General features: G+C 39.9%; 1 protein-coding gene across 3 annotated transcripts in view; it reads left to right on the top strand.

Moving 5' to 3' along the window:
• The window catches only part of LOC106054147 (regulator of G-protein signaling 3-like), a 174718-nt gene that overhangs the window by 149522 nt on the left and 12876 nt on the right, over nt 1-12320 (top strand). Inside the window, exon 1 of one of the 3 annotated variants that reach the window (XM_056042551.1) lies at nt 6501-7014. The exons of the other annotated variants lie outside the window; for them this stretch is intronic. Within the exon in view, the coding sequence (XP_055898526.1) occupies nt 6997-7014 (18 nt within the window). The 5' untranslated portion in view covers nt 6501-6996. Of the gene's footprint in view, nt 1-6500; nt 7015-12320 lie in introns of those variants that run through there. 3 annotated transcript variants of the gene reach the window in all.

Below are 12320 nucleotides of genomic sequence, written 5' to 3'. Positions count from 1 at the left end.
AACTGATATTTTGAGAAGCTGCAATTAGGGCCTCCTTCAATCGTGTAGGGCAGGGGTTCTCAAACTGTGGGTCGCGAGCCCCTTGGGGGGTCGATTGATGATTTGACAGGGGTCGCCTAAGACCATCGAAAATAAGGATTGTTATTGTCTATTCTTCTATTGCTGTATGTGTGTGTGTGTGCGGGGGTCGCAGAAGAGTGGGGTATTGTAAAAAAGTGGTCGCCGAGCATAAAAGGTTGAGAACCGCTGGTGTAGGGTATAAGGTATGGTATGAACAATGTCGTTGTTTTTACTGGTCGTTGACTTGTAGCACCAAACTGCTGGTAAACAGTTAAACCGTTATAGGCGTAATATATCTTTACTAATACACTTGAATATCTTCCTTGTATGCGGCACTGTGTGGAACTTTATTTATAATATAGACAAAATGAAGTTAATATGAGATCAAATAACAGTAGTAGACTTAAGTAATAATATTTCTTTACAAATCCTTTCAGTCTCACGTTCTGGAGTCGTCTCCCCTAACTAAGCCCAAATGACGACAATGCCACCTATTTTGCATTATTCACAACCAATGGCTAACCTCTTCCCATCGTCACCATAGAAAACACACACACACTCCACAGCAGTCGTCCACACCACAATTGCTTACCTCCCTTTTCCACGTACCATCTAAAATTGTCTAGTAGAGTTGTGCGTCGCACTTGGAACTCTAAGGCCAGCAAAAGCTAACAAAAGCTCCCTCCCACCAGCCTGAAGTGGGCAGCTAGTTCCTCCTTTCCGCCACCCTGTCCGACGGAGGGTGAGACTCGGGGTTAAACTTAGACTTTGATTTTGCGTTCACTTCCAGTGGGCACGGGCACTCCGGACTCGCGAACTAGAGACGGGTCAGAAGGCCACACCACTGGGACCCCCGTCGTATTTCTAAAATCTACCAGGCTAACCGTGCGGGACACGCCATTTATGTAACGGCCCCTTGAGGGGAGGAGCCTGGACGTTGACAGATCTCTGTGGGAGATCTTTTTCATCCCCGCATAATGCAACGAGGATACTCTCGCACCCTCTTAGGCACTCCCGCGGGAGCCTTATTTCGCCACCCATTTGGCCTAGTCGTCCCTTGTCCGTTTCCACCCGGGCGCCACGATGATTTAGGGCAGCAAGCCCGGGTTTCCACGCACCTGATGAATCCAAATGTTCAGTAAGTACTGATGGAGTTGGGGTCAGCAGCGTCGTAGGCTCTACCTGGGCGAAGCCCTATGTGCTTTAAGCTGCCTAAAGGTCGCCTTCTTCCCATTTCTCCCACCGAAGCCTTTCACATCTTTGAATACAGTTGCATGGTAGCAAAGGTTTGAATTTTCCTTCTCCCTTTTCCAAATCATACTGGTTTAGGCGCCAGTTACTCGCCTTTGACATTTTTCCTGTCAACAGTTCTACCGGACCCCATAGCTGCTACACACATGAAAACCATGAGTTGAACTTGTTGTCAGAGGCTATTTGAGACTCGTGCCATTGGAAGCATTGTTTAGGCTATGGAATGCTTATATTCATTACCAGTAATAATAACAATCTTACGGCACCTTGCATAACATCGTAAGAGACCGGATCTAATGAGCGGGTTCTAGTTTTGAATTCGGGCATTACTGGGGATCTGGTGATCACTCCAACTCGACACACAATGTATTGTTCTTCACCTTCATATATCCCTTAGGGAGCCTCAGTCTGTTGGACTGTTGGGGGCACCACACAAGATCTGTTCACCCGTCTTTTTCCATTCCACTCTGTCTTTTGATTTAGGCAGAATCTCCCTCACATGCAGGCCCATGCCTGTTGTCTTCCGCTTCCCATCGCTTTCTCTGTCTGCTTCTTCTTCTTTTTCCTGGTACTGTTCCCTGTAGGTCTTTGCGAGCACTGAAATATGGCCATATTTATCTAAGGTCAGCAGAAGGCATTCTGTGTTTCTACAGCCAGATCAAACTCTAAGACGTGTGAGGTGAATGAACTGGTAAAATCTACGTCACTTGAATCAATCAATCTCTATTAAAACCTGAATCACATCCATGTGCTTTATAAATATAAATACATTTTATTACATTTTTTGTTTTTGAAACAGTGTAATGTTGCAAGCAATTAGTTACGTACGAAAGGGACACAACTTTTTTTTAACGTGAATGAACGAAACACACTTTTCTCCCCTAATCAACGTAAATGGCTGAACCAAATTCTCGAAGAAGAAGAAAAAATAAATAAAAACAAATCATGTTGCCAGAAAGCACTTGAAATACAGAATACAAGACGCAAGCCCAGTATATATTTTTTTTAAAGCAGCAATGACTCATATCTAGGCTTTGCGTGCATTTCCTGGTATTGGGCTCAACATTAAATGTTATCTACAGACACTATCTTCAACTCGAGATAGATATTGAATTATTTATTTTGGCTTGTCGAATGACATTTTCTTCCTTAGATAAACAATACGTTTACTATTTTATTTTTTTTATGATATATCCTGTTTAAAATGTTAAAGATGTTAAGGATTTTATGCATCCTGCAGTATTGCGTCACCCTTTAATATATTAACTTGTTTTAGTAATGCTTTGTTTATATGTGGTGTAATTATCTATCTATCTATCTATCAATCTATCTATCTATCTATCTATCTATATGTCTGTCTATCTGTGTCTATCTATCTATCTATCTCTCTATCTCTCTCTATCTATCTATCTATCTATCTATCTATCTATCTATCTATCTATCTATCTATATGTCTGTCTATCTGTGTCTATCTATCTATCTATCTATCTATCTATCTATATGTCTGTCTATCTGTGTCTATCTATCTATCTATCTATCTATCTATCTATCTATATGTCTGTCTATCTGTGTCTATCTATCTATCTATCTATCTATCTATCTATCTATCTATCTATCTATCTATCTATCTATCTATCTATATGTCTGCCTATCTGTGTCTATCTATCTATCTATCTATCTATCTATCTATCTATCTATCTATCTATCTATCTATCTATATGTCTGTCTATCTGTGTCTATCTATCTATCTATCTATGTATCTATCTATCTATCTATCTAACTATCTATCTATCTATCTATCTATCTATCTATCTATCTATCTATCTATCTATCTATCTATCTATAAAGTAGACAAAGTAAGTCAAAGAGACAGAGAGAATGTGTAACCCTAAAAATGAGAGAAAGAGAGAGAAACAGAGAGAGAGAAAGAGAGAACGAATATGCCTGAGATTCATTTCGTCTGAGATTCATATTTCAACTACAATCCTTGAATAGCAAAAGCCCTTTAGTTCAAGCGGACATTCTATATTTAGATATGAATGCTTCTCTGTTATTAGAGACACGGGACTGGAACATGTCCGCTATCAAGACTACACTACAAATCTTTCTTTATCATATGTATAATATTTCCTTTCTATACAGAAAAAAAAAAATGGTGCCACTTCTAAGCCCTATGTAAGCATCCTCGTTTCAGGAAGAAAAAAAAAGGATAGGGCAATCTTTAAATGCCCTTTGGGGATAGTCGATGGTAAGGTCTATTTTTAGCCTCCAGTTTGACGTCACAGGCGTGTCTCCTTCTAAGCAGTCTATCCAATCAGTGATCGAGATTGCTGGGCTACCCCCTGTCTTAGAGAAATGGCATTAACGAGGTCTCGTCTCAACGGAAAATGTGAAATATGGGGTGGAAAGGGGGGGGGGGGTCGGAAGGAGAATGGAGATGAAGAAACGGAAGAAGATAGAAAAAGGGAAGAAGAGAGTTATTTAGAAGATGCTCGGACCTTTGTGCAAGTAATCGATACCACATTTATCGATTCTGGTGTCCTTTTTTTAATTTTATTTTGTGGACATTTTTAATACGTAGAGCTATTTATAGTCCATGTCTGTTGAATTCATAGGAGAAGGTTTAAGTTTTCTGAATATTTCCGATGCATTGGACCCACAAGGTTTGATGACGGATTTAAATAGAACACTAGAGGTATAAACAGTGGCGTAGTTAGGGTATGGGGAGGAGGGGGAAGATTTTGAAAATCCCCACGGGCCCCCACTGGAGGGGGGCCCCCAAATGAGTGTTTTTACATTAAAAATTAAATATTACTCAAAATGCAAGGGCCCCCTAAGAGGTCAAGCCCCCCGTCCGACTAAACGATGGAAAATTTCTAGCTACGCCCCTGGGTATAAATGGTGAAAGTGCATAAATGGATGTGTTGAATTTAAAAAAAAAAAAAAGATTGGTGGATTACCCTTGAATGAAGTGATGGATAAGAGATGAATGGATTGGTGGTCTTACTGGTCTATATTAAAGGAAATGGTTTGATTGGATTTCAGTTCTGTAGACATCGATTAAAATATTTCTTACAGTACTAAAGAAAACAAAAATGGTAACTTTTATATTGTACTATTGGTATGGTTGACTGGTCTTGTGGTATGCGGTCTGCTGCCTCAACGGTCCCGGGTTCGAATACTGCCATCCACTACCCCCAGCCATCATCTTAGGCGTTTGGGCTAGGATGTAATAATCTTTGATTCAGAAGGAACATCCGAAACATGTCTAACAAAAGAAGAGCCCATGTCACGATGATACTTAAAGATTAAAATGAAAAGAGAAAATGAACGGAGGAATTCTTTTAACTCTTTCTCTCCTAATCGAAAATACCATCGTTGATTTGAACTCATTAAATTAAATTAATGTTTAATTTTATTAACTTGACTTTGTGCTATATAAAAAGAGCATGCATTTCCCTTAAATTCTATACCAAATAAAACATTGTCTGATAATAAACAACAAAGCTATTGAAGCTTAATCATAACAGGGGAGTGAAATAGTAATGAGCCAAATGAAGGATTCCTTCTAAACGTGGAAAAATAATACTGGAGAGAATGAGTTAATAAGCTTCTTTTATTTTTGTTCTGTATAAGTGTTGTGGACGGTCGTTGACTTGTAGCACCAAACAGCTGGTAGACAACTGAACTGCTGTAGGAGTATAATATCTTAATAAAGAATCGATTTTTTTAGCTCTTCCTTTTTGTTGTACAATAATAATATAAAGTAAGACATACACTCAGGGCCAGACTTAGGCAGCCGCCTAGGATTCCGATTAGTGGGAGTCTCGCACTCAAAATAATTTTTTGACTGAAGAAATATCAACACTTGTGCCCAATGTTATTAGTGGAGTAGACTAGCCTGACTAGGTTTTTAATAAATTACATACTTTTTTTTTTCGCTGTTTATTTTGTTATGTTTCTATTTCATTCAGGACCACCAAATTCACTACGCTTTGAGCCTCAAATTATCTAAGGCCGGCCCTGACCCACTACAAGACTTCAAACTTAGCTTGTTTAAAAAACAGTCAACGAAGTAGCGGAATCGAAGGAGAATTAATTTTAAGATCGACATTAAAAATTACTTAGACTTACTTAGACTTAGGTCCTTCCGCGCCGTTCGGCGCATTGGGCGGCAAGCTGTCTCCTCAAAGATCTGTCATTGGCAATGTCTGAAGCCTCCTCCCGCTTGTGTCCGCTTGCTCTGAGGTCCTCCATGAAGATGTCCCTGTTTGCGCTTCCTCGTATTTACCTCCATGTCATCGCAACTCTTGGTATGCGTAATTCATTTTGTCGTAGAACATGTCCTGCAAACCTCATGCGACGCTCTGTCACAACCTCAGAACCTAAGTGTTCGACTCCCAGTTCGGCATAGCATTTCCTTGTTTGAGACCCGATCTGATCTGTCTCAAACAGATCGGGTCTCAAACGTTAAAAATTAGAGTTGCAAAATTAAAATAATATCTCAGTTCGTTTTTGTTTCGTTGGCAACAGTGACGTTCCATTCTGCGTCCTTGACATTGCTTAGTTTAGCCTTAAAAATCCCCAAACTCACTTTTAACGCTACTGCATTTAACATACGATAGTCGCACATGGGGTCCGACTTCGTTTCTCGGATTATGAACTTTGGGATTCTTAGGACGCCTCTGAGTCCAATCAACTCTAATGGATGCCTGATAGTTGGGGAAACTACAATCAGTTGGTTTTTGTGCTGTCCACGTGACACCCTCGTGAACCGTCAGCCATAGAAAGAGATGTGCTTTACATCCTCTGCTCTGTAGATCTCAAGGTCATAAAGGGATATTTACATTACGTTTCCAGTTTGAATTATCTTTTATTTTCAACCAGTTTCATTGGCTGAATAAGGACAACGGAGTGTGTTTGAAGTGTATCTCAGAATAATGCATAAGACATAATCTTATAAAATCGATAAACATAAAATATAAATTGAAGGCTTTCATTTAAATCACAAAAGTGCCATAAGAATAGCTGAAATCGGCCGGAAAATAAAATAGCGATTTTCCATGTATCGATACCACATACTCACACCGAGCGCGCGCGGGAAAACTGGGAACGAGGTCGTGCATGTAAGAGCAGACGAAGAGATGGCGGAAGAAGCTGACAGTGAGCCATTGGGAAGAAAATGGGAAGGAGGGTAGGGGCAGTAACTCTAGAGTGATGAGAAAAGAGTAGCCCCAGCCCTCCCCTCTGTTGGAGCTGGGGCTATATTTATTACCGTCGGGAGTCCTTGTCCGTTATTTAAAGCCGAATCAGCCCGTATGTCTAGAACAACAGGAGACATTACTTGGTCATGTTTGTTTATTCTTTCTGTGTGTATCAACTTCGTATCAACTTCGTATCAACGTTTAATTCCTCTGCAGTGAAGAGTTGAGACATGTTGTGTTGTTGTGTTAGGCAAATCGCGTTAAAATAAAGAGTTGCCACACTCTGGACCTTGTGACCTTCACACCACACACGACAGTGACTCTTGCATTTCAACCTAGTTTGAACTTACAAAGAAACAAAAAAAGGAGGCTCGGCGTGTTTGTTTAGTGTCCAGTAGTTAATTTTTTTAAATCGGTCAAACTGTTGACCCTAAACACGACTCGGTCACTTCAGCGCGTGAGACACTTTGTCCAGGACTTCATGAGTGTTATGGTCATGGTGAGTACACAGCATGTCATGTCATGTCATGTCATGTCATACGTACGTTAACGTACCACAGAGCACGCGCGCAACGGCACACGTGTTAAGCCATGGGTTCACATGCAATGTATCACAATAATGTATATTTCGCTATCATCTCTATTACGTATCGTGATATTAGTATTTGTTACTTGTAGTAGCTTCTACCAGCGTCATTCACACTGGTGGTCGTTTACCACTGACTTGCACCCAAGCTACTATATCCTTATCTGTTAACGCATCGAGCTCTAGCTTTGGAATGCTTACTATGATTATGAATTAAACATCATTATCATATACTATGGGTGCCCTACCTAGTAGCAGTTAAGGTAACAAACGCTTCCTTAAACATCACTTTATAATGTTAGTTTTTGTTTATAAATTATTGTCAAGCAAAGATTAATTATAATGATTTATAATTATTGAGCCCCACGATCTTGGCGGTTGTCTTAAAGCAATGATAATATTTATAAAATGTTTCATAATTAACTTAAAAAAGGTAATCTATTCTTTGGTTATATTTTAATTTTTTTAAAATCTTGGTTACATTCATTCGTAGGACAAATAATTTTTCAATCCGTAAATCGAAGTATTAGAAAAAAAAAAGAGAACAAGATATTGGAAAATATGGAGGGAATACGATGGAACCCAAAGTAAAAACGACGCACGAAAAATAAAAAAGGGGAACATTCATTAACATTGTCTAGGACACTGTATTGAAAGATCACTCTTGTGAAGTAAAAAAAAAATACAAATCAATTTGAGCCCTCCCCCCCCCCCACGAGCGCCACTTTGAGGCTGAGAAGCTTTGCCCGTAGGATAGAACTTTGACCGTACAAGCTGAAAAGTACATTAAAATTATTATAATCTTATCAATACTTCTATGCCTTCTACCCGTGATCCACGAAAAATGTTTGATAATTTTAGGAATCGGCCTCGCGTTGATGAAAATAACGTATAGAGATATTCTTACAACCTAAAATTTGTTATAATTTGGAGGAGGGGGGGGGGCGAGTGGTAGTGTTTTGTGTACGGTAATAATAAAAAAGATTTGGTGATTGCTCTTTAGTTACATTTGGCCACCTCTATGTATATTGTTAAATACTTTAACACTTTGTATTCACGTGGAATAACAACAAACCGTTGGTCGTGTCATATCGAGGCCATTCGTTCTAGAAAGCCTCAACCCTGTGACGTCACAGCCTGTGGGCATTTTAGACCAATAGCTCGTCGCCATGGCGTAAAGACCTGTGGCGTGCGCCTTAAAGACTTTGCGATCTATGGGGTGGATGATGTAAAGGTCATCTGTTTCTTTAGCCAACTGTTAACGAGCAGGGTTGTCATGTGGCCAGCACAGCGACCAACCGCCTTTACAATCTCCAACTAAAGTCAGATATTAATTGGAGCTGGGTAGACTCAGGGGCGTCCTTAAAATCCCGAAATTAAAAATCCCAGTTTTCCCCTAGATTCGAACCTGGGACCTCTCAGTTCAAAAGCCAAGCTTTACCCCCTCAGCCACCACTCCCCCATTATAAATAGTAGAAACAGACTAAATGAATATTAGCATGCTTAGCATTTCATAGTTCTTGAGCGCTCGATTCAAATATTACGTACAGCATGACCTAGTGCCTCCTTTGCCTGTAATCATACCAGGCCTCTTTCGTTTGGCCAGCCTGCAGTAAGTTGTCTTTCCCTTTCAGACCTTGGATTGGGCAGATGATCTTTTTCTTTGGCTAAGGCTTAACAAGCAGTGTCATGTGACCAGCACAACGACCAACTGCCTTGACTTTTCCCAAATTAAATCAGGTACCCATTAGAGTTGGGTGGACTCAAGGGCGTCCTTAAAAAATTCAAAAGCCCAGTGTTACGTTTTCATATTGGTTGCGCCTCTTTAGACATGAAAACGACTTATCACAGTTTATAAATACTTTAATCTTTATTAACACTGAAAACACTTTCTTGTTCATATTCCTCCATTTGGGTTCTCCTTTCCCTTCTAACACGCAATCGCACCATTTCACATTTACACTAAGATGCGCACGTAACACCCAGTCTTCGCCGAGATTCGAACACAGGGCCCCAGGTTCAGAAGTCAAGCTATTACCACTCAGCCACCGCGCAACTTGTACTAAAAAAAAGTAAAGTTCCCCTTTCAGGCCTTGTGGTCTATAGGCCAGATGATGAAAAGGTCATCTATTTATTGTAGGCTACTAACACCTTCCCCCCCCCCCACCCCACGATACTACGATAACAAATCTTTTTAAAGAATATTCAACCAATCTTCAATGTCTGCTATCGCTAGTAACAATAAAAAGATAACATTGTTGTCCTATTTGTAATTGATGTCTAAAAAGTAGACAAAATGAATCCCGGAAGTGAATGAGGTATAAGTGTCGTGTCGTCGTCACTTCTGCTGCGGTCTTTGTTTCTGTTGTCTGCTCCTTGTGACCGATTAACTCATTGACGTCACTTAGTGCGGGAACCAATCAGAACTAATGAAATAATGTGGGCCACAAAAAACAAGGGGGGAAAGCCATTGATTAAAACACACAGAGACGAAGGTGACACACACACACACACACACAATCCAACCTACAGGATCGCACTAAACACAAACATTTAAGTTGTACCGAAGATTTTTGGCAACAGCCAATGATTGCATGAGTCAATATAAACAAAATGGAAATCTTCATTGTCTGAAACAATATAAAGTTATTAAGAAACCTTAAAACCCTATAATTTATAAATTGAGATTATAACATGCGAATATTCACATTTGACTAGTCACTAGAGTAACACCATTAGTAAAATCACTAAATTTAGAAAGCCTTCAGGAGAGAAGACTTAGAAGTAAAGTATCAATAATACATAAAACACTGAACCAGAATTTAAAAATAGAAAACTTAATCAAACACTCAGAGAGACACAGAGGTAAAGGCAAATGTCTTATTCCATATGCTAAGACAAACACATACAAGTGCCCCTTCTTCCCTGGCGTCATTACAGTATGGAATATATCAGCTAGGAAAACCAACCCAGTCCAAGATGTTACTAGGTCTTCTAAATTTCTGCTTTGCAATTAGCACATCTAGATCTTCACCTTTTACCTCTCCCTATCCCTTGGTCTGTTGGACCTTTGGGGCACCATGCAAGATTTATCGACCGTCTTTCTCCATTCCTCTCTGTATTTTGCATTAGATAGGGCTTCTCTCAATGGCAGGCCCGTCCATTCTTTGATGTTGTCTTCACATCGCTTTCTCTGTCTGCCTCTTCTCCTTTTTTCCTGGTACTGTTCCCTGCTAACCCCGAAGACCTTGTATAAAATGGGCATCTAGATCTGCAGATCATGAAATAAATTATAGTTTTTCAAGTCTTCAATTCTCAAATGTCTCACTACAGGAATTTATCTTTCAAGCGTTACCAAGCCATTTGTTTCAATGCGCATTCATTTCTTTCCGGTTTATCCGTGCCCCAACGTTGTGCTTGAAGTCGCTTAGTCCGACAAAGGGGAAGCAACTTAAAACATGTCCCAATAATTACTTGACAGACTCGGCTCGCAATGGACTTCATTCACCAATCGTAAATAAACACATTTAGCCACGTCATAATATTGACAAAAACAATGAAAAATACGTATCACGTGACAGCCTTTATGGCTTACATAATTTGTATAGAAGATATATAGAATCACGTGGCTAAATGTTGTTTTTTTACGATTGGTGAATGAGGTCCATTACAAACCTCTAGCTCAAGTTCTTTTACATTCTCCACCTTACTTTTTTTTTAACCAGTGTCTGAAAGGTGTTGTATTTTTTTCCCTCTTATTTCTTTATATTGTTTTCGCAGGATTCAACTGTTTCCAAACCAGCTAGACTTATGATGTAATTATCCCTTTCATTTGCAGAACTTAGTTTAAATGTCATTCCCTGTTGATATGTCACCACCGACCCAGTGCACTCCCCGTACAATACGTCACACTTTTAATTGTCTAGCAGCGAAGGTGCCAGGAAACAGGACATTAACGAATGCACTCCTAACGCTTGAGTTTTTACATTTCGCTGGGGCAATCTGGTACGATGCTTGGCGTATGCTATAAAATTACAAGTTCGAGAACGCGACCTCAAGGTCCATGTGTACCCATAGGCGTCTCCGTACTTTTGTTTCCAAGTTTTGCCTTTCTAAATGTATCTTAAATTATTGTGTTTGGACCAAGACTTGGGATGCGTAAGTTGGTTTTGTGTAGATTAAAAGTGCCTGGCTTTCAAAACGAAGTCGTTTGAATTCCGGAGTGGTCAACGATTTATAATTACAGGTTTTCGGGTTCAAATCTTGGTGAAGCCTGTGATTTTGAACTTTGGGATTTTAAGGACGCTCCTGGGTCCACCCAACTCTAATGGGTACCTACATTACTTGGGGAAAAGTAAAGGCAGCTGGTCATTGTGTCGGCCATAGAAACAGAAGACTTAACATCATTTGCCCTATAGATCCCAATGTCTGAAAAGGGTACTTTACTTTTTTAAAATGATGTTTTAAAATGTATCAATGTTCCCTCCCCCCTTTTTTTTTTCAATTAGGTGTTTACCTCAGCCCACCCACAAGATTACCCCATTTTAACTCCCCCCCCCCCACCACGTTTCCATCACCCTACTTAGAGGACTTGCCAACCCCCCCCCCCCCAACCCCCGCTCCAGACTTGCAACACTCTTATATACCTTAATGCTCCAACTCCCCGCTCACAGCCTCGTCCATCAGTTCTGGCAGCCCTAGAAGAAAATCTATTAGAGACAAATCCTTTGAAGTGGCAACAACGCAGACATTTTTAGCCACGTGATATATATTTTCTCTTCTTCGCTTCCTTCTTGCATTGTATAAAATAAAAAAGGTCTAGTTCCATATAGACAGCACTTTTCTAAACTGGGTCAGTATGTCGGTGTTAAGATAGCGTGTCTTTAAAATAACATTTATTTTTTAAAGAAAAAAGGTAAAGAACTTTTTTTTTTCCCCTGACGATACTAAGGCCTCTACTGATTTGTCTCACCTGATCATTTGCGTCTGCCGCATGCTGGTTTTGCTCCTCACATTACGCAATCGTTTGGACGCGGCATGATGTCTTTAGAGTTAAGCGTAAAAGTTCGTCCGATCCTGATGTAGACTTTAAAAAAAAATAAAAAATTTGATGGCTGATTTATACAACGAGGGATGATGTAATGGTGCTTTAATAGTACGCAGATCAATACTGGAGCACCACGTATGATCAGTCGACCGTTTTCTCCATTCCACTCTGT

This window comes from Biomphalaria glabrata, chromosome 9, assembly GCF_947242115.1.
Source record: "Biomphalaria glabrata chromosome 9, xgBioGlab47.1, whole genome shotgun sequence".
Taxonomy (NCBI): domain Eukaryota; kingdom Metazoa; phylum Mollusca; class Gastropoda; family Planorbidae; genus Biomphalaria; species Biomphalaria glabrata.
The sequence above is the reverse complement of the archived record's forward strand: the minus strand, read 5'-3'. Positions and strand labels throughout refer to the sequence as shown.